We start from the raw sequence: 25,802 nt of genomic DNA, 5'->3' as shown, positions 1-25,802 counted from the left end.
CGCGGCCCAAAATGTAAAAACACAAAAGTACTCACAAATTTTAGTTGCATTCTCCGGGCCTTTCTTTAGGCAATTTCATCCAAAATGTCCTTGGTGTTTAAATCACGACTTTGTGCATTCTCAATTGAAATAATTGCCAGTCCTTAGTCTGTTCTGCGACATGGTGCTCTGAATTTGTATTTATTTATTTGTGTTAGTTTTGAAAATGAGTGCTGTGCTGAAGCTACAGTAACAGGGATGGTAAGAAAGAGAACTAAAACTAGCCAGATGTGATAGAGTTGTTCTCAAAAATCAAAACACTTGCCAGATCTGGAACTGTTGACATCCCACAGATTTGTCTTATAATGGCTGCACGGAATGCGATCAGTTGTTGTGGAAACAAGGGTTGGAGACAAGTCTTTGTTGTATCTCTCCACTAACCTCTCACACAATATTTTCTTTTTTTAAATTTGGCACTGCAATGCAGCAGCGTTTGCACGTAGTACAGCGTCATTAAAAAATTACGCCGTACTTCTACGGCAGCCGCAGGGTGCAAAAAATAACAAATGCACACAAGAAATTACGGAGGAACACGAAATAACTGCACATGACATGCATACAAAAAATATATATATCGTGGCCACGAATTAAAAATTAATTCCCTAATTTTAATGAAAAGGTCTGCCTGGGCAGGCCCCAATCCACCCGGTCCCAATTGCACGTGCATACCCTGCATGCCCAGACACTACACCGCTGCATAGTTTTCCTCCTGACCTCACAGTCATGGAGCCCTATTTTAACGATCTAAGCGTATGGTCTGAAGTGCATGACGCAGGTGCGTCCGAATCCACTTTTGCTAGTTTAACGATGGAAAAAATGGTCATGGTCTAAAAGGGTTGTCCCTATTCTCTTAATGAGTAATAGGTTGGTTTTGGCCGTAATGTGCAATAAACCAATTAGAGTCTCATCTCCCATTCCCTTTAAAAGCCAGTTTCCCTGGCGCCAGGGCGTAAATGCATTTGCTATTTAAACAAGGTGGTGCAGGACGTGGAAACGTAACTGCGTCGGGCTGAAACTAGCAAAAAACACTTGCGTTGCGCCTGGCGCCGCATTGCGCCAGGGTGTATAGGGCCCATGATGAAAATTTGTATGGCAGCTACCAGCTTGAGTGACAGCATCTTTCTGAAACCTCAAGATAAAATAGGTATTATTTTGAATTCAAAGGCAATATTACAAATCCAAAAATTATTTTTATTTTTTGTTGAAGATTTTGAAAAAATTTAAATGATCACACTGTTGTTTAGTGTGACAATTGCCCCAGGTCTCTCCTACTCAGGTTTACTCAAGCATACTGTATGTGCTTGATGTTCTACAAAATCAAATGTCCTACAAATGTTCCTTGTTTTTTTCTATCAACAGCTGCTGGGTGTGGACGGGTCAGTCCTGAAAGAAGCTCTTACTCACAAGAAAATTGTTGCCAAAGGGGAGGAGGTAATATCACAATATCTCTGTCTTGTCTCTTACAGCTTTCAACATACTTGATCTTTGCTAATCTCCATGTGCATTCAGTCCATTAGTAGATGCAGTGTGTACACAGTTGTTTGTGTCTGTGTTTGATTTCAGATGATTAGTCCCTTGAGTTTAGAACAGGCGCTTTCTGCTCGGGACTCAATGGCTAAAGCCATATATGGTCGTGCCTTTACCTGGCTTGTCCAGAAGTTAAACCAATCACTGGCCTTTAAGGTGTGACCTTCTTTTCTGATGATGAGGACTGTGTCCTTGCTTTACTTAAATGGGCTTATTTGTCTGAATGCCATCTTGCATGTACTGTATTTAATTGGAGCTTAGTGTGTTTTTTTTGGTTTTGATGTGCCCTCTAGTGGAGTGATTTTGAAGATAATTATGTTTTTGATGTTTACAGGATGAAATCTACTACTCCAGTAAATGTTCTTCTATTATTGGTTTGCTGGACATATATGGATTTGAGGTCTTTCAACACAACAGGTGTCTTTCTCACTTTTTGACTTTCAGAACTTTGCTGAAGAATTATATTAACACAGAAATAGACCGTTTTAAATAGCTATATGCATCATTCAAAACATTTCATATCAAAGAAAATATGAATAAGAGTGGAAGAAAGGAAGACTTAATCAGGACATTCTTCTCTTTTTCTCTGTCAGTTTTGAGCAGTTCTGCATCAATTACTGCAATGAAAAACTACAGCAGCTGTTTATTGAGCTCACACTAAAAAGTGAACAGGAGGAGTACGAGGCAGAGGGGGTCGTGGTGAGTATTTGTGAGAAAATATTTCTAAAATTTCTATTAAAAACTAACTTTTATTAATTAAGCAAGTACATCTTCTATTATGGGCAGCAGACTCCTTTGTTTAGATTTATGTTCTATTCATTTGTATATTATTATTATCAATCCTGCAAATGTCTAATTAATTTCTCTAAATTAATAGAATGTTATATTTCTGTAAACCTGATACAAAACCATACACTACCGTTCAAATGTTTGGTGTCAGTAAGAAATAAATTAATACTTTTCTTCTGCAAGGATGCATTAAATTGGTCAAAAGTGACAGTAAAGGCATTTATAATGTTACAAAAGATTTATATTTCAAATACAGTCTGTTCTTTTTAAAGGGATATTTCACCCAAAAACTATTTTTTTTTAATCTGCTTAGCCCCAGGGAATCCAAGATGTAGGTGTCTTTGTTTCTTCAGTAGAACACAAATGAAGATTTTTAACTCCAACCTTTGCAGTGTGACAGTCGTATAATGCATGTCAATGGGGATATTTTAGAGTATGAGAGCAATGAGAGTAAAAACACATAGACATACGAATCCTTATTAAACCATGCGGCTCGTAGCGACAAATTGATGTCTTAAAGGGGTGGTTCTGTGGTTTTTTTCTAGGCTTGGTTGTGTTTATGGGGCGCAGTATAACATGTCTTAATACTTCTTTTTTTTTAAAACGCCATATTTTTCTTATATTTTACCTTTATTCCACACCGCTGTCTTCACTGTCCTTTGAACGACTCGTTTGCTTCCTGCTTCTGTGAAGCCCATCCCTCTGAAAAACCCAATGGTCTTAGATTGGTTAGATGACCAAATGTAGTTTGTAGTTCTGCAACAGCTCTCTCTCTTTCGTAATGACTGCGACTTGGCCTCGCCCACTTTGTTGCGTGTTCGCGGGGGCAGTGTTTATGTTAATAGCAAGGGTTTATGATGTCACCAACCTGGGAAGAAGCTTGTTGTAGTCCAAACCGGCCGTTTTTGTAGGCAATAAACTGCCATAACTTTAAAAGACAATATCTCAGTTTGCATTGAACTTTTAGCGCTGTAACTTTGCAGATACTGTTTATGCTCAAGCAGCAACATTATACACTAACTAAAGTTAAAAAAGTGAAATCGCATGCAACCACCCCTTTAAGACATGAAACGATTGGTTTCTGCGAGAAACCGAACAGTATTTATGTTATTTTTTTACCTCTTATCAGACGAATGTCATCTAGTATTCCCAGCGCCATAACTTCCGGTGAATAAGGTCAAAATACTGGCACGATCAAAGATATATATATATACGTAGATGCCTCAATCGACCGATCCGCGCAGGCACTAATGAGGAATCTATGTATATATCTATGATTGCGCCGGTATTTTGCATGTATTTTGACCTTATTCGCCGGAAGTGATGGCGAGGGGACGGTTGATGCAGAGCCATAGAAAAAATTTAATCAATTTTTAAATATGGATATTTTTCTTACACAAACGCATCAATTCGCTTCAGAAGGCCTTTATTAACACCCCGGAGGCGCGTGGAGCACGTTATTTGACGGACAGAGGCATTTTTTATGGACTTCAAAAACAGAGCAACTATTACTGCTATTATAATGCTTGGATTAGCCAGAACATTTTTAATATAACTCAGATTTTATTCGTCTGAAAGAAGAATGTCATATACACCTCGGATGACTTGAGGGTGAGTAAATCATGAGCTAATTTTCATTTTTGGGTGAACTATCCCTTTAAGATTTGGACTCCAGGACTCCAAAAATATTAAGCAGGACATCGGTTTTCAAAATTGAGATTAAGAATAATTAGGAAATGTTTGCTGAGTAGAAAATCATTTTATAATGATTTCTGGAGGATCATGTGACACTGAAGCCTGGAGTAATGATGCTGAAAATGTAGCTTTGCCATAACAGGAATACATTTTTAAATATAGTGAAATAGAAAACAGTTATTTTAAATTCACAATATTATTGCTTTTTCTAGATTTTGATCAAATAAGTGCAGCATTTCTCAGTATAACAGACTGCTTTCATTTTCATTATATTTGAGTAAAAATGATATTCCTTGTGTTCTGGGCAGTGGGAGCGAGTGGAATATTTCAACAACAAAATCATCTGTGATCTGGTCGAGGAGAAGTATAAAGGCATCATCGCCATTCTGGTCTGTCTATGTGTTTACCTTCTGAATATTCACTTTTTCTGTTCATCCAAGTTGAGCTGAAATGAACTAATTTGAATCTAATGTATTGTAATCAGGATGAGGAGTGCTTAAGACGAGGAGATGCATGTGACATCACCTTCCTGGAGAAGCTGGAGGACACACTGGGAGGCCATGCTCATTTTGTCACGTAGGACCACTAGCATTCTCTGTGTTTCCATTGCTAGAGCAGCACGAGTGATGTTTAAGATGTTACTGGGATGTTGTCTGGTATCTGATTGGTCCGTTCCATGTTCTAGTCATAAAATGGCCAATGGGAAGGTCCGCAAGGCAATTGGGCGGGAGGAATTTAGACTGGTTCATTATGCTGGAGAGGTCAACTACAACGTCAACGGTGAAGAGAGAACATCCATTCATCCATCTATTCATCCACAGTTATTTTTTCTGGTGCCATGATTGTATTTTCCCCCCCTACTTTTTTTAGGGTTTCTGGACAAAAATAATGACCTGCTATACAGACACCTGAAGGAGGTAAAGTGTGTTTACAGTGGGGTGATGTTATGACTGAAAATATATGTATTTAAATTCACTGTATCTCATTACAGGTGCTGTGTCAATCGGGAAATCACATTGTGAGTCAGTGTTTCCATGCAGATGAGTTGATGGATCAGAGAAGACCAGAATCGGTTAGATGAACCGAAACGCACACACATCGAGACACATACTGTGCATAAACTTAATAAGAAATTAAGCCTTGTCTCTGCTCAGGCTGCCACACAGTTCAAGCTCAGTTTGGCTAAACTGATGGAGATTCTGATGTCTAAGGAACCATCGTATGTCCGCTGTATAAAACCCAATGACGCAAAACAGCCAGGTAAGACCATATATATGTGGTACTGATACCAATAAATCACCCACACCAATTAATATGCTCATATTATTTCCCTTGTTTTGATATTATTGCCATTGTGTGTGCTGTTCTCCATCCTTGGTCTGTTATCCCCTGTTTCTTCAGGTAGATTTGATGAGGTTTTGGTCAGGCATCAGGTGAAGTATCTGGGTTTGATGGAGAATCTGAGAGTAAGGAGAGCTGGATTTGCCTACAGGCGAAACTATGAGGCGTTCTTAGAGAGGTCAGTCTCTCAGACACACTGATGTTCATACAGCCAAATGGCCGGGTTCCTTTACTTTGTTTTGTACATTGTTTCTTACACAGGTATAAGTCTCTGTGTCCAGACACTTGGCCAAACTGGAGTGGGAAACTCCCAGAGGGGGTTGCCACTCTGGTCAAACACCTCAACTACAAACCTGAAGAATACAAACTGGGCAGGTGAGAGACGAGAAAAGAAAAGACATACACGCTATTGTTTGGGGTCAGTAAGATTCTCTGTCTCTTATTCTCAACAATGCTGAATTGGTTTGTTCAAAAACACAGTAAAAACAGCAATATTGGTAAATATTATTACAATGAAAAAAAAAATAATAATTTGAATATATTTTCTAATCTAATTTATTCCTGTGATGACACCATGACATCATTACTCCAGTCTTCAGTGTCACATGATCCTTCAGAAATCATTCTAATATGCTGATTTGGAGCTCAAGAAACATTTATTTGTATTTAATGTTTTTGTGGAAAGCGTGAAACAAAATATTTTTCAGGATTATCTGATTGAATAATTGAATAGAATTTAGAACTTAGAAGAACATAATTTATTTGAAATAAATATCTTTTGTAATCAATTTATTGCATTTGTAATTTTTGTCCAGAAACCCTGAAAATATTAACAACAACAAAAAATAACTACATAGAGGAAGGAGGTCTTTCTTTCTATTGGGGCAGCAGTGGAAGAGCTGGGGTGATAATAATTGATATTCAAAATTTGATCTTAGTTTGCTTTCTGTTTAGATCCAAAATCTTTATCCGGTTCCCAAGGACCCTGTTTGTGACTGAGGATGCCCTTCAGGCTCAGAAACAAACCATTGGTAAGACTGCGATGATAATGATGTCCCTTCACTGTAAGCGCCTATTTGTAAAGCTGTGATCAGTTGCTTTAAACATCTTTTTTAATAAGTGTTATTATTTTTTGTATTTATAAATGATGTAATGAAAAAAATTTTATGTTTCATTTATGACATTTTTAGCTGTCACTCTGCAGACATCTTGGCGGGGCTACAGGGAGCGAGCCAAGTACCACCGGATCCGACATGCAGGTAATCTTGACAAATAGACTGAGCACAGACATACAGGGATAGCAAAGGAAGGCAACAGACAATCTGTTAGTCTCTTTCATCTTGCAGTAATTGTTATCCAGTCATGGTGGAGAGGGGTCAAAGGCCGCAGGAAAGCCAGGCAACGTAGACAAGCAGCCGACACTATACGCAAGTATGAGAGTATTTATATTATGTGAATGAATTACTTGCATTGATTGTGTCATTGATTTTATCCTTCCTTAATCTATCACAATGTGTTTTCTTGTTTCTGTCGTTGCCCTCCACAGGTTGGTCAAAGGCTTCATCCTGCGCAATGAGCCTCGTTGCCCTGAAAATGAGTACTTCCTGGATCATGTGCGATTCTCCTTCTTGATGAAAGTGAAAAGGAATCTGCCAAAAAGTGTTCTTGACAAGAGCTGGCCAAGACCACCGCCCTCGCTAACTGAGGTATGATGATAGGCACGGGCGTCGGAACCATTGTATATGGGTGGGACAAGACCCACCCACTTTTTACGATCAATGATATTGGACCCACTCACTTTTATCGTCTCTAACATTCAGCACATGTCTGTTTACCTACCCCTAATCGACAAACACTTATTATTAAACACATATTAGACGCTTTATTTCCACTTTTCTAATATTTTCTTAATTTGTATTGAAAATAAATGCCTTTCCGATTTGATATGTGATGGGAAAACGGAGAAGATTAATTTCGGCGAAAGCAGGACTCGAACCGCGGGTCGATTTGTGTCAAAACTAGATGCCGTGCGTCTTACCCCTACACTACTATCGCTCTCAATGATATGGCGATTTACGTAATTTTGTCTTTCCGACGTATACGTTTACCAAGTAAAGCTGTATATTTGTACTTAATGTAATTGGCATCTATTCCAGTAAAAAAATTCTGAGGACCCACCCACATTTTTTTTGCTTCCGACGCCCATGATGATAGGTATAATAATAATTTGAACCACTGAGCTTTGTTTGATCAGACCAACTGCAGATTGATGAAATCTGTGTTTTGAGGACATACAGCCATCAAGTTTTTATTCAGGAAGGGTGTATTAAATAGATAAAAAGTTCAGTAAAGATATTTATTATGTTATAAAAGTTTCTATTTCAAACAAATGCTGAAAATAATTTTTTGAAAAATGTGTGATGGCAGCAACTGTACTTCTGTTACCAACATTAATAAATACCAAAGGAAATATTTTTTGAGCTGCAAATCAGATTTCTGAAGGATCATGTGACACTGAAGACTGGAGTAATGATGCTGAGCATTCAGCCTTGCCATCACAGAAATAAATTGCATTTTAAAATATATATAAAATATCTTTTAAAAAATTTTTAATTGTAGCAATATTTCACAATAGTTTTTCTTTATTTTTTTATTGAATAAGTGCCACGTTGGTGAGCACAAGAGGTTTAAAAAACATTTTTTTTAAATCATACCGACCCCAAACTTTTGAACGGTAGTGTATGTAAAACTTTGTTTTCCCCTGCAGGCATCAGAGCGCCTTCACATAATATGCATACGCAACCTGGTCAATGACTATTGCAGGAGAATCCAGCCAGAGTGGAAGAAGCAGGTACAGCCCTTTATACAAGAGCAAATACATACAAACACCACATACATGGATAAACATAACTCTCTTTTCTCGCTGTCTGCAGTTGGAACAGAAGGTTGTAGCCAGTGCGATCTTTAGTGGTCAGAAGGACTGCTACCCTCGAAGCGTTCCCAAACTCTTTGTAGCCACCAGGCTAGGTAATATTTACACATAAAGAAAAAAAAAACATCTATGCCAAAAAACACACATACACACACAAACAAATACAGAAACTCAGTGACATTTTTTATTACTACAGAGACGGAAGATATCAATCTCAAAGTGCTGCAAACTCTTGGGAATGACAACAAGGTGAAGGTAAATGTGTTTTTATGCTTTTGTGTGGGGAAAAATGCAGAATGTTTGTGTGTTTTTCATATAAATGTACTGTGCAGTGACTATTAAAACATAGTGAAGTGCTTAGTGAAGTATAGCGAAGTTCACCTACTGGGGAATTTTTAGATGCTTCTTTTTTTGGTAACTGGGTTCCATTAAATTCATTTAAGTCCATAATGAATATGTTGAGTTGAAGTTTGTATATTCATTTTGGATGTTACAATACTTGAAATAAACTTATGCAAAATACAATATAAACTATATAAAATGAAAAGAGGACAACTTAAAAAGACCAAATAAGAGGAAGACGTTTTTAAAGACTTTAACTCCCATTGAACACCTGTGGCTTTATCCTGTTGTTTCCCCTGTAGAGGGCGCACACAGATTCTAGAACATTAGACAATGTGACCAAAAGCGTATAAATGGCTCCTACTAAACTGACAAAATAATAATAAGTATTTATTAAAAGGAGCAAGTCAATATAATTAAATTAAATTAATATATTTAAAATAAAATGAATCTAATATTTATGTTTTTTCTTGTTGTTGATATTGAAGGGGTTGATGATTTTATCGTATATTCTCCTCTTCTTTTGCAGTATGGTATAGCGGTCACCAAGTACGATCGGCATGGTTTCCGTGCACGTGTGCGTCAGCTGCTGTTGACCGCTTCATCTGCTGTGCTGGTCCAGGAAGCAAAAATCAAACAACGTATCGAATACGGCACATTGCTGGGTAATGTTACTGTAATACAGCTCTCTCTATTGTTGCCTAACAATACTGTACGACAACCAGGCTTATTAAAGTTGCATACTCCTGTTTTTCACCGTATCTAATTCTTGGGTAATCATACTCTTCCCTAGTACTCAACCCATAATTTCTCATCAGTGTCAATCGACCTGCGCACCATTAACCTATTAACACTTTGCAACACTATACAATATTGCTTTGTTTTATTTTGTAGGTATCTCTATCAGTTCCCTCAGTGATGGATTCTTTGTTTTGCATATTCCCACCACTGACAGTAAGCAGAAGGTGAGAGAAGGCCTGTCATGCTCTGTGCTTGTCTTGGTTGTGCTGTTGGACCTCTGTTGTTTCACTTTGACCTTTGGCCTTCTGTCCTCTAGGGTGACTTGGTGCTGCAATGTGATCATGTGATTGAGACTGTCACCAAGCTGGCCATCATGGCAGACAAGATACACAATGTCAACATCAGCTACGAAAGGTGTGTGTGTGTGTGTGTGTGTGTGTGTGTGTGTGTGTGTGTGTGTGTGTGTGTGTGTGTGTGTGTGTGTGTCTGCACATTGGCGAATCCTTTCATAGATGAAATGTGTTTGGCAGGGGTGGCAATGTGCTCTAGGGAGGCAAGCGCCCCATCCCACAGAGACACAGCTTTCTTCACTGTCAATGTGAAATTTACTTGACTTGTTAAAAGCTGCATTACTCTGTGGGGTTTCAATCCAGGATCCCTAGCATAGCAAGAACCTGAATCAACATTTTATACACTATTGTTAAAATTTTAGGGTCAGTAAGATTTTCTTTTTTTGAAAGAAATGTATACTTATTCAGCAAAGTCACAGTTAAGAATTTATGTTACAAAAGATTTAAAATTTGCTGTTGTTTTGGATTTCCAAAATATTTTATAAAATATTAAGCAGCTTTCAATACGGGTAGTAATAATAATAATAAATGTTTCTTGAGCAGTAAATTTGCATATTAGAATGATTTCTGAAGGATCATGTGAGACTGATGATGCCATCACAGGATCACAGATACAGTAGTGCAGTGTTTCTCAACTCTGGCCCTCGAGGTCCACTTTCCTGTAGAGATTAGCTTCAACCTTGTGTAACCCCTCCTGTTCAAACCACCCGCTCCAAGCGGGACTCGAACCCGGGTCTGCCGGCATGAGAGTCGGACGCTCTTACAAGGAGGCTAAAGGCTGCAACCTCTAACATCAGTCGCTAGAGCGTCTCTTGAGATCATAGGAGTGAGGTTTACTCGCACAGCAACTACTAGCTGGCCTCCATTACACTTGATCAAACTCACCTGCCTATACCTTTCTAGTAACACTTGATTAGCTTGTTCAGTTGTGTTTGATCAGGGTTGGAGCCAGGGGCGTAGTTAAAACAAGCAAGTACAACCCCCCAATAATTATAGCCATAGAATCAGGCTATTAATTAATACATTAATTATTTGCACGTTCAGAGCTTTTATAAGCTTTCATAAGTTCCTGTACGAACTGAACTATTATAACTATCTGCATAATATGACTGAAGCCCGATTTGCTTGAGTGCCGCGCGAATCACACCAAAATGTGCTATACATTTGAATTCAATTGAGAATCTAAAATCCTTTGGGGAAAGTCAAACATGATCTAAAACAGCCACATAAACTAAAATGAAAAGAGGAGAAAACATCCTCCTGCACTGACATATATTAGAAAGCTTTTAAAACTACTCATGATCACGCATACTAGAATTTATCATGTTCTGTTGTATTTGTTGTGGTAAATTTTACTAAATTTACAATAGATAATCTGTTTTGATATATAAAAGGTCATGGTAATATAAGAATATCCTGTAAGTTTCATAGCTGAAAACGTCCTTGTTAGTTAAAGAAAAGCTTTTATAGACACCAGGCCCAGCAAACGACGGTTTTTCAAAATGGGGATCTATGACGTCAAAGGGAGGCAAGCACCGCCTCAGCAGAAGAATAGGCTTGTTTGAGATGAGCGAAATCTGCGCAGAACCGATCACCGGTGATCAGCGCGAGATGCATGCCGGTTAGAAAAGTGTCCGAGGGCGGTCCGCCTTGCTCTGATGTCATGCCGACGTATGTCAAAAAACTCTCGCGAGCGAAAGGCGGATGTGTCGGATTTTGCAGTCGAGCGCAGCTGCTCTCCACCGACTGCGCGGAGCAAAAGCATGATGGGAAACGACTTGCTGACGACACAGCTTAATGCTTATTGGTTTAAACAACCGTGATGTATGGTTCTTTTTCAAAATGTTTGATTTTAAAACTCTGATATCATGTTTTTATGTGTGAATATTCCCAAACTCTCTAACAAAGGCGATCTCTCTGTGGGTTATGGGATTGTTGTCATATTTATAAATATATATATATATATATATATACAAACATGTATGTAGGCCTAATTAAAGTAAAAATGATTGATAAACACGTCTTTCGAATGGAAATAAATAACAAAAACTTTGGGTGTCTTGTTCATAATATTTATTTTCATATAAAAGTAACAGAACTTAAATTACATCCAGTTTATCAGCAACAAAGCGCACGAGTGTGAATCCCGCGATATCCGCCTTTGATCTCGCAGGTGTCTGATCCACTACGAGAAGAGAGAACTGTCCGGCTTGCCTGCACTTTTTTCACTCCTCCCCTCACTGCAGCCGCCTAGTCTCGGCTGAATTTCAGGCGAGGCGAGGCGCATCTCAAACAAGCCTATTATCAACACCTACTTCATCACTGGCTGTTTGGCCCCGCCCACCGATTCGCGCATGTAACATAGGCCTAGTGTTAAACCTTCGAGCTACAAAGCAATAAACATGGCGTTGAGGATTACAAAATATTGTGCAGTGACTGGGTTCAACAGTAATGCAACATGTAAGCAACTGTGTTCATTCTAATGCCTGATCTGAAATGTGATGATTCATGTAGTCAGATGTTCTTTGTCTGTGTGTCAGTAAATCAGACCAGTGACTAAACATCAACTTGCATGGTTTCTCTTAGTAGGATGAAAATAATCTGTTATTTAACGGTGATTAAATTCTATAAAGAAAGCGATCAAAGAAAGCTCTCTTTGCAATCGTTTGAGCAGGACGTGCTGAACCTGTCAATCAAACAGGAGAGTTTATCAGTGACGCGTTAATCAGTAACTCCCGTTTTATTCAACGAATCTCTTAACTATATCACATTTGCACTGTTAGTGAAGATAAAAGCATTGGCTAGTGTACAGAAACTAAGTTGCAATGACGAGATCACTGCTTTCATGTGCTCAACATGTGTGTGATCGGTGATCACACAATGATCATCACTGCAACTTTTCATGCCACAATCTTAATATAATGCCATAGATCTAAATGTAATGCAACACTTTTCACGATTAGTTAACCATGAGAGCTGTAATTGTAAAAACGAGCTAAAAGAGAGAGTAATACTATTTCAAATGGAAAGACGTTAGCCAATCACAGCAGTGGGTGTTTACACTGAACTCTCACAGCAGACACGGCGTCACAGACACGTCAGGTTCCACCCTTCACCAATCACAGCGCACTCCATCCCCAGAGTACTGATCACTATCACCTGCACCTCATCATGGCACTCATCACCAGCACCATAAGAAGCACACGCACACAGCACTCCACGTCCGGTCTCGTTCGCATATACTGCTACCTATGCTTACCTCAAGGACTCTCCTATCGATACTACCTGTCTCCAGCGTGTATCCCTCCTTCCGTGTTTCCTGTCTGCTGTGTGGGTGTGTTCCTGTCCGCTGTGTGGGTGTGTTCCTGTCCGTCCCTCTGACCTCCAGCGATCTCCAGTCTCCAGCAATCTCCAGGCTCCAGCGTCATTCTACCTTCTATGCAAAAGACAGTAACTCTCTCACTCATATCACCTTCCTAACTACCATCAACCGCATAACTCACCTGCTCCACTTCCCATGCTCTACTGTGGTCAATAAACTACCATTCCTGTTAACACCTGTGTCTGCCTCCTGTCTACATGTAACACACGGCCATTAAAACGGAGCGTTCAGAGCAGAGGCTAAAATCAGGGTAGGAAAAATGCCTTTTATTTATAAATTATGACCATTTTTGATGTAAAAAGCATTCTAACATTATAAGTGCACCCCAGAAAACATCATAAAACAATTTAAAAAAAACGCAGTTCATGACCCCTTTAAGGGAAAAGATTTTTCACTAAAGATTTATATTACAACTGTGGCATGTTGTAACTATAGCTTCTAAATGTGTATGTTGCATTTTTCATTACAAATAGTACAGATAAAAAAAGGAAAGAAAAAGGTTAACATTGGCCATAGTGACCTGTCATGGGTAATGAGGAGTCATCAAATGTCTTAACTCCTGATTGTAACAAACGCTATAGTTAAACAATTACAAGAACTGTTACTTTTTCATAAGGCCAAGTACAAGTTAGAATCAAGAGGACCTTCTTGAATTATTCACTAAACAATTGATTTTCCCCATGTGTAAAATGTGTTCTACTAATAATGTTAATGACGTATTAGATAAACCTGGCTTTCAGATATTCCAAGAGATGACAGAAAATTAACATTTTCAAAATAAGAACATTTGAAGTACAGTTAGTTTGACCTATGATAGCACTTTATTTTGGAAAATTCTGTCAAACTGATAAGTTTTTAGGTGCTTAAATAAAATAAAATACATCATATTCTATGTAAACAAGTAATTGTTAACTAGGCTATTACTTTTTTTGCAGCTGTTATCAATGCATGTGTGGATGATACCACAAAAGAGCATGTTGCAAAAACAAACAAACAAGAAAACAAATAAATGAATAAATAAATGTCATGGGGAAGCATGCCCCGGGACCCTGCCAAACGGTTCACACTTCATCCCCTCCCCAGGAAAGTGGACCTTGAGGGCCAGAGTTGAGAAGCCCTGCGCTAATGTATCTTTTAGCAAATAAATGCAGCCTTGGTGAACTTAAAAAACTTCTTTCAAAAACATTTACAGGCCTATATATTTTTTTATCTTTGTTTGTCATTGTTTTATTTCATTTGAATGTAGTTTATTATAGTGAGTATATGTATATGCACGCTTACACCTTTCAAATTGAATGTGCTTTACTCTCCAGTATCAGGTTTGCCATAGCAAAGGGGAAAGAGGGAATTATAGACTTCACCAGTGGATCGGACCTGCGAGTGGTCAAGACCAAGAATGGACACCTGTCTGTGGTGAGACTCACACTTATGATGAGAAAATGTAAGGCTAAAGAATGAATTGTTTTAGTTATAAGGGTATAGAGACAACAAAGTTTATAAGAGTTTGAAAAAAGAAAGAAAAGAGGTGATAGGAATTCAGGAGGCAAAGCCGTTTTGTTAAGCAAAGCCGTTTGATTTGTTTAACATGCTGTTTGCAATTAACTGCTATTTCTTTTCTAGACCACCCCACGAATCTCATGAACAGCCAATGACAGCTGACCAGCAGTGGACAGATCATTTCACAGGAGTGCTTTAGCCAATCACTACACAGAGCCAGACTATACTTTTTATGATTCATTTCAGTCTCACTACAAAAGCACATATTAGCAAGTGTATATTAAATTGCATTTGTAATCAATTTTTTGAATACTGAATTTAGATAACATTTAATTACGATTTTGTGGATTAATTGATGACTTCATATAATTTCTCTCATCTAACCAATCAAGTGAATCTTTGCTATTTCAATTATGATAGTAATTCAAGCTTTACTATACTGATATACTGCAGAGTATTTTTGAGGATTCTTATTAACTACATAATATTTTAAAATAAAACACATTTACAAATAACACTACTACCTATCGGCAGAGACATTTTATAACCCAGTTATTGTCAAATAATTTGACAAAATGATTTAATGCAATGGCTTATGGTTAATATGTTATCTTTGGTTTGCTCTATTATCTCTCTCTCTCTAACACTGCCAAAAAAATGTCAACCAGTGTCTTGAAACAGAGATCAGTCACAACATGCCTGTTCAGTATGGCTTCACATACTATCCGTTGTATGGGGGGGGGGGGAACGGTCACATAAATACACATGCACTAGAAGTGCTTCTCAGTCATTTTATTCAGTTCACATGAATGTACAAAAACATTTCACTTTTGCACATATTTATGAACAATAAATATTGTATTAAAAAGGTTTTGGCACACATTTTCACATAAATAAAATAAATAACTTCATAAATAAGACAAGGTGGAAAGTACAGGGGAATGACTAAGAAAAGGGGATGTAAAGTTAATCCCATGCTGACCTCTGATTTGCTGATTATCGTGAAGGAGGGAAGTGGGGTGTTTGGGGAATTTTGATTTTCGAGAATGGCTGACTAACCTTTTTTGCTTCAGTTAAATTGCCAAGTATAAACAAAACATGTACTGTTTGTTTAAATGATGCTGGCATTGTGTTAATACAATCAACACAATGATTGTAAAATCTAAAAATACTTGCTGGTCTTATAATACTGTTTAGGCAATCTCACGATAACCTACACTAGCTGCCCATTCAGGTGTTCACTCCCCTGACCTATCCCATACATGGAAATACTCATTAAATATAAAATACTGAAATGTAGATACAATAAAATAAATTTTCACACATTAAGACAAGTATCCGTATAGTCACATGTAAACAAACAGTAAATATAAAATACTGAAATGTAGATCAAATAAAATACATTTTCACACATTAAGACAAGTATTCGTATAGTCATGTGTAAACAAACAGTAAGTAAAAAAATAGCAATAAATTATTCTCATAAATAAAACAGCAGCTAATCAGCAAAGTAAACAGCAACTGTGACATGGTTGTTTAAGGACATGCATTTTAGTGTATTCAATTTTGTATTTCCTTGGTTGTGTTTTATAATTTAATTCTGTGTTTGTCCAATACTTGTTTTTTTATTTTTTATTTGCTTATGTACGTTTATATTTAGCTTGGAGCACAGTGTAATCTCGTGCCAGTCTGCTCAAGTACCGTTCTAGATCTCTCAGTATCACATACCCTCTCAGATGCTGAATCCAAAGGGACGCCCCTGCGGTTGTGGTCTGCTTGGTCTCCGTCGTTGATGCCCGGGTGGGTTGCTTCTCCGTCGTTGAAGTCAATCCTCTGTCGGCAGAGTTCGAGGCTCGAGACGACAGTACAGTGGAGTGTGCGGAGCTGCGAGGGTTATCAGAGGTTCTTGGGGTCTGGAGCTTTGTCGAATGATGCATGCTGGGAATCGGACTGGAAGATGAAGTGGAGTGTAGGGGATGGAGAAGTGGAGATTTTGTGGATGCAGACACCTGTGTGATACTCTTCAACTGCAGACAGAGAGAGAAACAAGAGTTTTATTCTGTCAGCCTGTTGTTTGTATCCCCAAAAGCTACATTTTATTTGTGACACTATAATAACTTTAAAGAAAATTCCTAATTGTTTTCATACCTGACCTTTAAACATGTGGTTGAAACCCTGGATTTAGAATATTGCATAATTATTGCAATATTATGAAATATTCTAATGTAATATTATTTAGAAGTCTCAAATGAACCTAGAATAAAGAAGTGGACTTTATAAGGTCTACCAGTTAGAAAATAATCACACAGAGATCACGAGGCAGAACAAACAAATGTGACTAAAACATGCCGAAGTCGATATTACTATTCTTGGATTTAAATATAATCACAAATAGGCCTATTTTCCATATAGGCTACCCTATAAAAAAATCCCCTTGGGATTTTCGTAGATACTCTGGTAAGAACCCCAATGTTTTGCAACTTTAACTGAGGCATGATGTGTCTATCATGATTCTTAAATGAACTATTGACTGGGCCGTTGTTGCGTATCTAACAAGACTGCACTTGTAGCCTACCTGAGTGTTGACTTGTCTCATTAGGTCCCGCAGATCTATTTGCAGACCCATAAAACTTTGGCTCAAGGTGGGCTGTGGCCTTCCTCGTTTGTCTCTTCTCTGCTCTCTTCTTCCATTCGTCGCATCTCTTACTCTCTCAAACTGCTGCCGTTGACCTTCCAGTTGAGTCCAGAAAGTATGGAGGTAGTGAGAGGCCATACGCAAACGCTCAGTGTCCTGAACCAAACAAATACTGTTAAAACGTACGCTCATGCAGTAAAACAACTTAAATAGGCTACTACGCGATAAAGTGCACACCTGCATGTGTAGCCAGGTCTGATAACTGACAGTCACTGAAGGCAGTGAACTCAGCTTCAGGTCTCCGTATTCAAATAGCTCGCCACCAAACACCCGTTGTTTCTGTCATGAAATCACATTGTGTGTAAGTTTAGATACAAACTGATTAATAATAACAATAAAGTAATACAACAATACAAATCTGAATGTTGGCATTCATTTGTTTTGGTTACTATACAGAAAATATGCATTAGTTCTCTTACGTATTGGGACAGCAGCTGTTGGACGCGGGCGCGAACAGTGCGCGTGAGGCGCAGTGAATTTGAGAAGGACAGCGCTCCTCTGTGGCCAAGAGGGGAAGATGTATTTGGAGACACCATACTACACACGAGGATGAGGATGCAAAAAGGAGTCTGACACCGCCGAAACATCTGGGAGAATGGAGAGTGAAACTGTCAGATCATTCAAAGTAGTGATAACTCGTTTATTATATAGACAGTGATGTATCACAGTTTAGTTAGCCCTTTTTGGAGATATTATTGATCATATTTCACATCAGAAATCAACCGCAGTCGCATATGACTGGCATATCTAACTGGATATTATGCAAGACACTTTAAATCACCTGGGCTAAACAACAGACCGTCGTAAATCGGGGTCGTTTGCTCTCCCTTCTTCTGATCGTATATAATAATAAACAAAAATATATTTTCAGTCTAGAGATGGTCAAACGCGTTTACTAGCTGTTGCCTACCCAATACAGATGATTAACTTGGATGAATTGCACTCAAACGTCTTATTTAAATGAATAAACATTAAATTGCTTATTTTTAATTTTAGCATTTAAAATTAATCTCCTGATGTGTAGTTTCTGTTTTGGTAAGAGAGTTAAATTGATATTGGCTCACCTCCGTTTTAATATTTGAATATCAGCACTTGATTGTTCAGTCGTCCTGAGTGATTTGAGATGATGCACCAGAGATGTTTTCTTTATATTCGCTAAAAATCGTTTCGGTTTCATTCTTCTCTTTTTTGGGAATGCCAGTGTTTGTTCTTCTTTTTCGGCTCGCATACGAACAGTTCCAAGAAGTACAGTAGTGATGCAGAATTTTCATTTAGGCTATAGCCTATTGTAAGCAAGCCTCAAGAGCTTATATTTGGCCTATGGACGTACATGCATGCATAAACTGTACAAAAACAACAGAAGTCTGTTATGTCCTTATTTAGATTAAGCATTGTATAATGTGAGGGTGAGTGTGATATGTTAGTTATCCAAAGCTTGTGTGGGCGCTTTGTCAAATCAGATAGTGATTTATTTATAATGAAATATTTGCCTGAATCCCACCTCAGAAGCAGCAACAGTGATTTTCAATACAACAGGAATACAATAAGTACATTGTACCCAACTTTATTTAATGTAAGTACATAGTAATGACACCTATACTGTCATGGAACAAAATAATGCAAACACAGGTCTGAACAGTATTTTTTGAAAAACACTTAGCAGATCATAATGTGAAACTGGTTGAGAATGAGTCTTATCTGTATTGCAGGTTTCGGAGAGAGCTGGCTGAAGGACTGAAGACAGGCTGATGAAGAGAACGGATCTCTGAAGAGGACATGACCGTTCGAAGCGAAGGTGAGTAGCCTAATCCACAGATAAGCATTCAGGGTAAAACAAACAAGACCAGACGAAGGTGATAAGGAGAGTGTGAGCTTTATGGTGCTAGTGAAGGTGCTTATGATTGGCTGCAGGTGTGTGTGTGTAGGAATCTGGTGCTGAGGGTGTGGCTGATGGTGTGACACATAAAGTGTGACCCTAAATTATGATGTATAGATGCAATTGATAGAATATAAGTTAATAAATATATGCATTTTCAAAACATCAGTTTAAAGATGTTGAATATTAATTTAGTATATGTATTTAAAACAAATGACACTGATACCCTCTCAAAATATATCTCACATCAGGGAGTGATTTCAAACATGTAGCAGGTGAAAAAAAACACACAAAAAAAACAAGCATGAATAAATGTTTAGGGTGTTGTTGCATAAATTTCTATTTTACATTTTACAACCGAGTCTGTTTCATGGAAACTCACATGGCAGTCCCTGTGGGGAAGACCCTCCGACGCTTCCTTACACGATCTAGTCTCTGTCTCTGCCTTACTCAACAGCTGTTTTCTACATGAGAATGAAATTTCTGTTTTGCCCCATGACCAGCTGGGGCATACATTCACAAAAAGTACCTTCTTAAATAAGAGACCACAATATCTGTAAATTTGAAACATCTTTATTAAAAAAAACACACAAAAACATCATGGTTGCACATGCATTGCACCATTATATCGCCTGTACAATTATCTGCAGCAGCACATCTTTTCTCCTCTTTTTTTGTCTTTTCTTATAGTTAATTAAATAACAAACAAATGATAGCGCTTTAGATCTGATTTTGTAATTTGGGTGTAATTAAAACGTGCACATCTATAGGACATACACTCGAAAATGAATGACATCATTAGATTGTTGAGGAAATTTGAATTTTCTTCTCTTTAGGATTTTCTGCTGCTAATGGAAATCAGAAGAGGTTCATTAATAAAACATGTTTTTTTTGTTTTTTTTTTACAGTTCTCCAAAACATTTCTGACCTGCATGCGAGTCAAAAAACAGTAGGCAAACATGTGCAATTCAGTCCAAGCACATGGCTCACAATTTGTTTTGAGCAACAACTGAATTTAACTATTTAACAATAAAAAGCGGCAGTTTTCAAAGAAAATCCTCTGGATTGTTCTTGTACATTCCCAGTGTTTATTGAATTTACTTTTTTTCCATTCTACCTAAAGTGGGATATCCAAATACTACAAAACATTTTTTTTCGTTCTCTCTCTTTTTTGAGGGAATATCCATTCTAACGACACACCCCGATTTCATTTTGTCATTTTCTGTGAAGACAGAGAGTGTTAGACATGCATCATGGTGTCATCGGATGTTTAAGTAATCATATGACCATCGCTTAACAGAAGATGCCTCACATTCTGACCACAGCTGTTATGTAAGGTGACATGTATTGATTACAGTGAGTAGAAATGCTGAGGTTTATTTGGTGATGCAAAACTGCAGTTGCACCACATGTGCATCTCACTTCATGTTTTTCTCCATTAGCATTAGTTTTGAATTGAGCAACACTTCCTTTCTCCATCTACGCTCTCTCACTCTGTCATTCGTCTCTCGCTCTCTCTCTCAAGTGAAGTTCATTTTCTGAGATAGACTGGAAAGTACATACAGTACATATAAAGTACATACATATACAGTACATATCTCCAAATAACTATAGAGATCATTATTACACGTTACCTACTTAATTTAAAATACATTTCCATATTTAGTTTTCATTATATAATTAGCAAAAAAAATTTAATTTGTCAACATTACTTAATTACATTCCTTAACATGAACAAATAATGAACAACACTTAAAGCATTTATTAATATTAGCTAATGTTAATCTCAACATTTACTACTACATAAATAAAATCAAAAGTTGTATCTGTTAACATTGGTTAGATGATCACTAGGTTAATAAATATAAAAATTGTTAGTTCATGTTAATGCAGTAACTAATGTTAACAAATGAGACCTTGTAGCAACTCATAATGTAATAAATGCACATAACGTAATAAGTATTACATTATTATTATTATAATTATAAAATGTTCATAATGTAATACATTTCTCAAAATGTAATAAAATCTTGAGCTCATTATGTAATAATTTTTACATTACGAGAAAATTATCATAAACTCGCCAAAAACATGTTATATTTTCATTATTGTAGCTTTTAAAACATAACAAATATTAGTATTACCTTACAGTACATTTTTAAAATTCTAAATCCAGTCTTAAACTACCTGCAAAATGCAACAGATTTAAATATGCATGCTATTATCATTAAATAAAGCATTGTTATTCCTTTACAGTACATTTTAAATCCATTCTTAACCTGCCTACAAAATCCACCAGATTACTGATACTACTTCTACTACAAGTAGTTTAAAGGTGCAAAAGTTCTGATTTTATTAATTTATCTGTATTTAGACTTTTTAAAATGTACTGTAAGGGAATAGTATTTTTTTATGTTTTAAAAGCTATTACTGTGACGAACTGCTCCGAGACACAAAGGCTGAACTGAAGATCAGTTTTGTTTTGTTGTCTAGAGAAGCTTTTATTGAAAGGGTAATGAACATCGTAGTCGAGAACAGACAGGTTATAAACACCCCAGTCCAAACAATAACAGAGTCACAGGCAAAAACAGAGGAAACCGGGCAGAAGATCAAAAAACCAAGACACAGGAAACCAGAGAAATGCTCAGAATTGCAGTGTTACACTAAACAAGACTTGAAGGACTGCATGTGAGGTAATGAGCTAATGAGACACAGCTGTAAACAATCATGGTTGATTAGTCCAGACAGTGGGTTATGGGTAATGTAGTCTGAGATTGTATGGCAATCACTGGTGACAATTACAATAATGAAAATATGGTGAGTTTATTATGTAATAATTTTCTCATAATGTATTTTTTTTATTACATTATTTATGAGCTTAAGATTTTAATACATTTTGAGAAAATTATTACATTATGAAAATTGTATTATAATAATAACGTAATAGGGGAGAGCGGAGCACAACCTAAAGCGGGGTTAGTGGTTTAACACATGGTTTAAAACTTTCCACACATGCCAGGATGACGAAACTTAGAGTATTTACTAGTTGCCATATCAAGAAAATCTTTGGAAGATATTTAACCATAGCAAAAGTAAATTTCTAACGTAATTTAATTTTTTATCTCAGTTTTTAGTGTTTATTTAAAATTAGACAAATCTGATATTATTTTAATCTGTTATTTAACAGTTGAGATCATTCTTTAATGCTGATCTAACAGCAGAAGACACAATGTGCCCCCATTAGAACTACGCTATTATATTCTATACTTTTATGAATTCTTTTGAGAAACCATGAGAAAAGGTCAGGAGTCAATGTTCAGAAATTATTCATTATTATTATGTTTTTAACTAAGCTGTATAACTGTATTTAGCGATGGGTTTGTTGTCAAACTCAAAAATTTGTTTATTTTTAATGATTAAAAAATGGCATTATTTTATTTGAAAAAGTGAATAATTGTATTTTATGGACAAAATATTTTAGTTTGTTTTGGATATTTGTTTGATTATATCAGGTAAAATTTTAAGCTGTTATATGTTACATCGTGCCCCTCACATGTTACAATGTACCCCACCTATGGGGCAAGTTGTCACATTTCACTTCCATTCTTTCGGGGTAAATCAAGAAAAAAGTATACACTGTATTAATGAAACAAAACCACAGAATTGTACCAGACATGTGTGAAATTATTGTGTGTGTGTGGGGGGGGGGGGGGGGGGGGGGGATTTACACAAACGGAGAAAGTCAAAAAACGTTCGGTTGTGCCCCACTCTCCCCTACTTATTACATTAAGTGCGTTTTTGCATCATGAGTTCCAACAGACATTATCGGAAAATGTTACCAAAAATTATAATTGAAAATATACATGATTTTAAGAATGTCTTTGTATTTGGTTTGTCCCCCTTTTGCTTTATTGGCCGCGGCACTAGAGCTTCATGAATTTGTGTAAAATCTGATGATCATTTAATCCAGCATGCTTTGAAATGACCATTGTTAGAAATTAATGTATTTGATTAGTGGCCTAGAAATGGTGCAGAGACAGAAATATTTATTTTACATCATTGCGTATCTTTGTTTGAAATTTTTTAAGAAGTCCAAAAAACCAATCCTGTTTATTTCCAAGTTGTCTAAATGTGGTGCCAGACTTGTAATATGGTTTCAGACTTTTGAAACCCAATGTGTAGTAGTACTTGTACTTTTCTTAGTTTAGGCTTATGCCTAATAAGGAATAAGGAAGTCTTGCAAACCCTGTCATGTTTCTTCCTGGTAATCCCTTGAGTGATCCTCTGTGAGGGCGCAAGAACAGAGAAGTATAGGGCAGAAACCACAAGGGTGGAGGCGGAGCAAAGCGGTGATGTACATTTCGTCATTTCTTGTTGGACAGTGGTGACTCGTGGGAAGGGGTAATTCTCAACTCAGAGACACCCACATATTTCACTGGGGGTCACGATGTCTATGAGCACTTGTGACTCAAATGACTGCTCATGCATGAATAGGTCATTCAGAACATACACACGTTATACTCACATATTTACTATTTTAGGTGTATTTAATGCAGGCGAAACCATACTTTTGAATAGCATGTTACAGTATAAACAACATGAGACATAAACACACTTTTGATATCAACCTCCCTCCTGATACGGTTACGATTTCAGTAGTTCTTCCTCATTTCTTTTTTTTTTTCCAGCAGTGTCTCTATTTTTGTCATGCTGTCATTCTCAGTCCTGACTCATCCAATACTGTAACAGAGAGTTAGAGTTTAAAACAGTCAGAGATATTAGTTTTCCTTATGACACATCAGTTTTGTTACATTTCTCAGCTAAAACCTATGGTATCACTTCTCTCTCTCACTATTTCTTTCTCCCCCTTTTTTTTTTTCTCAACTTCTCTTTCCCTTATCCTCATTTCTCCGGATGTTGCATTTTTGTCGAGCTGGGTCGACAGGACATTGGATCCAGTGCTGGAATATTTAAATGAGCTATACCCAATCCTTAACCAAATGACCATTAGGTTTTTTAGTCAAGTGGACTAAATGAGTTTAATGGCCATCAAATGAGATCAGATATGCACTCACAGTCATCTTGAGTCTCCAGTCTGCCCACATCCAGAAGCCGGTCAGGGGAAATCAGGGGAAAAGGGGCTGTTGCTTTCAATTGATCCACAAGATGGCAATGAGAACCTAAAGCTACGCTGATATTTGAATATTATAAGGCCTCCTCTTTTATATTGTTGGGCTGATTCTCCATGGGCCAGCAGACCTCTTGCTAGACCTTTTACATTAATTCACTTTACATGCACACACTTATCCTTAAAGACTAAGTTACAGGAAAAACATCCCTGAAAATCCCAGAAAAATTGACTGTAGAACTGATTTGTGCAGTTATTAAAAATAGAATCATTTTATATAATTTTCAAATAGTTTCTACGGATAAAGTTATACACTCCAAAAAAAAAAGGTTCTATATGGCACCAAAAATGGTTCTTGGCTCGTAATCATACACTCTAAAAAAAAAGGCTCGTAGGGGAACCTTTTTTAGTGCTATATAGCACCAATTTTGGTGCTTCAGTGGTTCTTCAGCGGTTCTTCAGAGGTGCTATATAGCACCTTATTCAAAGAACCGGTGAAGAACCTCTGAAGAACCGGTGAAGAACCTCTGAAGAACCGCTGAAGAACCACTGAATCACCAAAATTGGTGCTATATAGCACTAAAAAAGGTTCCCCTATGATTACGAGCCAAGAACCATTTTTGGTGCCATATAGAACCTTTTTTTTTTTTAGAGTGTAGGGGATCATTTTTTAGTGCTATATAGCACCAATTTTGGTGCTTCAGTGGTTCTTCAGTGGTTCTTCAGAGGTTCTTCACCGGTTCTTTGAATAAGGTGCTATATAGCACCTCTGAAGAACCGCTGAAGAACCACTGAAGCACCAAAATTGGTGCTATATAGCACTAAAAAAGGTTCCCCTATGATTACGAGCCTTTTTTTTTAGAGTGTATGATTACGAGCCAAGAACCATTTTTGGTGCCATATAGAACCTTTTTTTTTAGAGTGTATAACTTTATCCATAGAAACTATTTGAAAATTATATAAAATGATTTTATTTTTAATAACTGCACAAATCAGTTCTACAGCCAATTTTTCTGGGATTTTCAGGGATGTTTTTCCTGTAACTTTGGTTTTTAAGGATAAGTGTGTGCATGTAAAATTAATTAATGTAAAAGGTCTAGCAAGAGGTCTGCTGGCCCATGGAGAATCAGCCCAACAATATAAGCACTAAAAAAGGTTCCCCTATGATTATGAGCCAAGAACCATTTTTGGTGCCATATAGAACCTTTTTTTTTTTTAGAGTGTATTATAATAAAGAAATATTGATATGTGGAAAATGTTGCAAACGCGATGGTAACGTGATGTGATTTTGATTTTCCTTCTGGTTTGATGTTCCCTTTTGCCTAGAAAACAAGACTGCATCAAGCAGGGAAATCAAATAAACAAAATTTCACCAAGTATCCCGCATTGACTCCAGCAGAACAGAGCTCGCAAAGGTGAACATCTGGGCTTCCACACATAGATGGTCACCTCCTCTTTTGGTATTCAT

The 25,802-nt window shown here is 37.2% G+C and overlaps 2 protein-coding genes across 5 annotated transcripts in view; one reads left to right on the top strand and one right to left on the bottom strand.

Moving 5' to 3' along the window:
• Positions 1–15,939, top strand: part of myo1ca (myosin Ic, paralog a) — a 36,234-nt gene extending 20,295 nt beyond the window's left edge. For 2 of the 4 annotated variants that reach the window (XM_079815326.1, XM_079815324.1), the window contains exons 9-32: positions 1,399–1,470; positions 1,603–1,722; positions 1,901–1,983; positions 2,160–2,265; positions 4,359–4,439; positions 4,535–4,626; positions 4,736–4,830; positions 4,921–4,967; positions 5,042–5,122; positions 5,205–5,310; positions 5,452–5,569; positions 5,653–5,766; positions 6,346–6,422; positions 6,582–6,650; positions 6,738–6,822; positions 6,938–7,097; positions 8,159–8,242; positions 8,325–8,418; positions 8,520–8,578; positions 9,195–9,330; positions 9,560–9,630; positions 9,723–9,820; positions 14,452–14,579; positions 14,759–15,547. In XM_079815326.1, coding sequence (XP_079671452.1) covers positions 1,399–1,470; positions 1,603–1,722; positions 1,901–1,983; positions 2,160–2,265; positions 4,359–4,439; positions 4,535–4,626; positions 4,736–4,830; positions 4,921–4,967; positions 5,042–5,122; positions 5,205–5,310; positions 5,452–5,569; positions 5,653–5,766; positions 6,346–6,422; positions 6,582–6,650; positions 6,738–6,822; positions 6,938–7,097; positions 8,159–8,242; positions 8,325–8,418; positions 8,520–8,578; positions 9,195–9,330; positions 9,560–9,630; positions 9,723–9,820; positions 14,452–14,579; positions 14,759–14,790 — 2,208 coding nt within the window. In that variant the 3' untranslated portion in view covers positions 14,791–15,547. Of the gene's footprint in view, positions 1–1,398; positions 1,471–1,602; positions 1,723–1,900; positions 1,984–2,159; positions 2,266–4,358; positions 4,440–4,534; positions 4,627–4,735; positions 4,831–4,920; positions 4,968–5,041; positions 5,123–5,204; positions 5,311–5,451; positions 5,570–5,652; positions 5,767–6,345; positions 6,423–6,581; positions 6,651–6,737; positions 6,823–6,937; positions 7,098–8,158; positions 8,243–8,324; positions 8,419–8,519; positions 8,579–9,194; positions 9,331–9,559; positions 9,631–9,722; positions 9,821–14,451; positions 14,580–14,758 lie in introns of all 4 variants that reach the window. The other 2 variants (XM_079815325.1, XM_079815327.1) reach the window with 2 other exon arrangements.
• LOC307125405 (uncharacterized protein) lies at positions 15,414–25,802 on the bottom strand (the record flags this gene model as incomplete). The annotated part of the gene is made up of 4 exons (XM_079815257.1): positions 15,414–16,662; positions 17,211–17,609; positions 17,750–17,867; positions 25,708–25,802. 4 exons carry the CDS (start codon positions 25,800–25,802, stop codon positions 16,276–16,278), a joined length of 999 nt encoding a protein of 332 aa, XP_079671383.1. The 3' UTR covers positions 15,414–16,275.

This window comes from Gobio gobio (assembly GCF_949357685.1).
Source record: "Gobio gobio genome assembly, chromosome: 4".
In the NCBI taxonomy this organism is placed as follows: domain Eukaryota; kingdom Metazoa; phylum Chordata; class Actinopteri; order Cypriniformes; family Gobionidae; genus Gobio; species Gobio gobio.
This window is presented reverse-complemented; position numbering and strand designations above follow the sequence as displayed.